Source organism: Oratosquilla oratoria, chromosome 35 (genome assembly GCF_046742065.1).
Source record: "Oratosquilla oratoria isolate Oo_2021 chromosome 35, ASM4674206v1, whole genome shotgun sequence".
Classification (NCBI taxonomy): Eukaryota; Metazoa; Arthropoda; class Malacostraca; order Stomatopoda; family Squillidae; genus Oratosquilla; species Oratosquilla oratoria.
The window spans coordinates 27,196,853-27,200,245 of record NC_134811.1 but is presented as its reverse complement, the minus strand read 5'-3'; the positions used below and the strand labels follow the sequence as shown (position 1 = coordinate 27,200,245).

The following is a 3,393-nucleotide window of genomic DNA, read 5'->3' as shown; positions in this document are numbered from 1 at the left end:
CTCTGTCTCTCTCTGTCTCCAATATGTCCGGTTAGATCTTTATTCATTTTCTCTTTTCTTAATGACTTCACTATGGTGTAAAAAAAAACAATGCTTCATAAAAAAAATGTGTAAGTAATGAGGCATTCAAGCAAATTTTGCTTATTGTGCTTGCGACCTCATTCCAAACGCAAATTATTATTCATATAATGCAAATTTTCTTCTTGGCCTTATACATCTGAAAATAAAACGTGATTGTGTTTTTTACCTCTTTTATGTTAAGTTTTAGTTAATATCATCTAAGAGGACAAGAAAGACAGAATGACGTCTCTGCTCGCTATATATCATAAGATTAATGTTTGCCACGCGGGAAATGACATTTCCACACACGTATCAAGGACAATGAAAGTGATAATCCAAACATCATTTATCATTTTGTAAGTGAATACCATTTATGAAATTGTTCCACCTGCAGCCGATTAGTTTTGTCCAGCCATAGTAGACGACCAAAACAGCGAAATGGTTAACTATATATCTATTAACCCTTCCCCTACTGTTCATACCTTGGACATTTCCCTGCCTGTTTTCAGACGATACTATTCGTCTGAAGAAACGCTCCCCCCCCCAAGCCCCCTGACACAAAATGAGAGTGAATACCTGACTTCTCTTGCCTAAAGGTGTAACGTCACTGCAAAACCCCTCCCTATCATCCCCCCCGGCACCCTCCCGCTTCTATTTCCAACTCTCCTCCTGCTTGTGGTATTTGACATTATTTTTCTTCATGTATATCATCTCCGCCATAAATAGAGCATCTGCAAAATTATTTATATACATAAATGAATATACATATATTCATATATATATATATATATATATATATATATATATATGTATATATATATGATGTACAACACTGAATGGGTCCCAGTGAACAGATTTACATTTATCAACCACAGTTCACTTTAATTCTAAGCCATCAACATTGAGAACCTCGAGGAGGCATATATGCAGAATTTGATACGTGGGACATCTAAGGACTCAAACCTCTGCTAGCACGTAACAAGTGATAGTGACTTAACCGATTGTGCTATCATGAGAGATATAAATTGAACTTAACTTTTCTTATATATTTTCACACTGAATGAGAATCAGACAAGAAACAATGGTCTCAAACTGTCCGGAAATAGATTCAATTTGGAAGTAGGTAGAAACAACTTTTCCAACCATGTAGTTAATGAATAGAATAAACTTCCTGCACAGGTAGTGCAATGTAGTTCAATTTGAAGTTTTAAGAATCATTTAGATAAACATCTAAGCAAGATGCTGTAATGATTATGATTTATTTTATATAATTTGTTTTTGTTTTGTTATCATTTGTCTGTTTGATTCTCATTTATTATTAGTTATATGTCAATTTATTGTTATTTACTATTTACCTGTTTGTTTATTATTTAACTATACCTATGCATTTATTTATGTATTTTATTTGTTATTTACATTATTATAGCTTTTATTTTTATTTTTTTCGCATCCAACCTAGATATGGACCAAAAGGTCTCCTGTCGGTATGCTCTGCTTTTGTAATATATATATATATATATATATATATATATATATATATATATATATATATATATATATATATATATATATATATATATATATACGTATACATATATATATGGTGGTGATGGTGATGGTAAGATGTGTGTGGTCTCGTTGTGAACACCAAACCCCGACGTTTTCAGTAGTCAGGAAATGTTGAGCCGCATCCCCGAACCGTCAACTTTTTTCAGCAGTGACGAGGCCCACTTCCACCTTTCTGGAAGCGTGAATAAACAAAATTGTCGCTATTGGGCTGAAGACAACCCAAGAGAACTTCACCAGAGACCGCTCCATTCCCCTAAAGTTACTGTTTGGTGTGCAGTTTCCAAATTTGGGGTAATTAGGTCTTATTTCTTTGAGGAGGATGGAAGATCTGTCACCGTCAACTCTCAACGTTATCTTGCGATGTTAGAAGACTTTTTTGAACCGAAATTGGAAGAATTAAGTGAGGAAACATATCTGGGAGACATCTGGTTCCAGCAAGATGGAGCAACAGCCCACACTGCTCAAGTTGCAATGGTCCAATTGCGACAGATGTTCCCGGCACGCCTCGTCTCTCGGTGGGGTGATGTCGAGTGGCCCCCACGCTCACCTCATTTGAGCATTTGCGACTTCTTCCCGTGGGGATATCTGAAGGAGAAAGTGCTCAGAATTCGGCCACACAATTTGGAAGAATTGAAGATGCAAATTCGGGAGGAAATCGCTACAATACCCCTTGAGATGTACCGAAGAGCATCCGAAAACTTCAGACATCGCCTTCAACAGTGCATCGCTATAGATGGCCACCATCTTCCTGATGCCATCTTCAAAAAGTGATCATACAAAGGGCATTGTATACTGATTCGAATAAAACAACAAATAATTCTGTAAGTATTGTTTTACTTTTCTTAATAGCCCTTCAAAACTCGAGCATTTTATTTGTCCTACCCTGTATATATGTATACATATAAATATATATATATATTTGTATAAATATATATATTTATATGTATATATATATATATATAATATATATATACATATATATACACACACACACACACATATATATATATATATATGTGTGTGTGTGTGTGTGTGTGTGTGTGTGTGTGTGTGTGTGTGTGTGTGTGTGTGTGTGTGTGTGTGTGTGTGTGTGTGTGTGTGTGTGTGTGTGTGTGTATGTGTGTGTGTGTGTGTGTGTTTGTGTGTGTGTGTGTGCGTGTGTGTGTGTGCGTTTGTGTGTGTGTTTGTGCGTGTGTGTGTGTGTGTGTGTGTATGTGTGTGTGTGTGTGTGTATATATATATATATATATATATATATATATATAATTTATATACATGTATATATATATAAGTATATATATATATATATATATGTATATATATATATATATATATATATATATATATATATATACATATGTTTTGATCCAGATCATATCTTGTTAATGGTCTATTAAGTTTGGAAGTACTTAATGGATCATCAAAGACGTCATTCATAAAAATGTACTACTCATTGACCCAATCAAGCACATCTAGATCATCATATACTACAAAACAAAGAAAACAGCCCATCTAGCGACACGTAATCGCTCGAACACAACGAAAACACACCTACAAGAAGACCATGTTGTATATCAATACACCTGTAATAGTGAAAAGTATGGGGCTCACTCATATATTGGTATGACAAACACAAAGCTAACAAGACGCCTGACTTGTAACTCGAATAATGGATTCAGTAAGTCCCACTACACTGGGCGGACAAATGGACTTTTGACATATTGGCATCTGGGGAACATTGTCCCTTTGAAGTATTAAAATTAT

General features: G+C 34.9%; 1 protein-coding gene across 1 annotated transcript; it reads left to right on the top strand.

Annotated features, from left to right (window-relative positions):
- Nucleotides 1–1,737: 1,737 nt before the first annotated feature.
- LOC143018708 (uncharacterized) lies at nt 1,738–2,400 on the top strand. Its single transcript, XM_076174294.1, has one exon. It carries the CDS (start codon nt 1,738–1,740, stop codon nt 2,398–2,400), a length of 663 nt encoding a protein of 220 aa, XP_076030409.1.
- Nucleotides 2,401–3,393: the final 993 nt, after the last annotated feature.

What these genes read in the sequence shown, in the direction of transcription:
- LOC143018708 (XM_076174294.1), top strand. Translation starts at nt 1,738, where the DNA reads ATGTTGAGCCGCATCCCCGAACCGTCAACTTTTTTCAGCAGTGACGAG.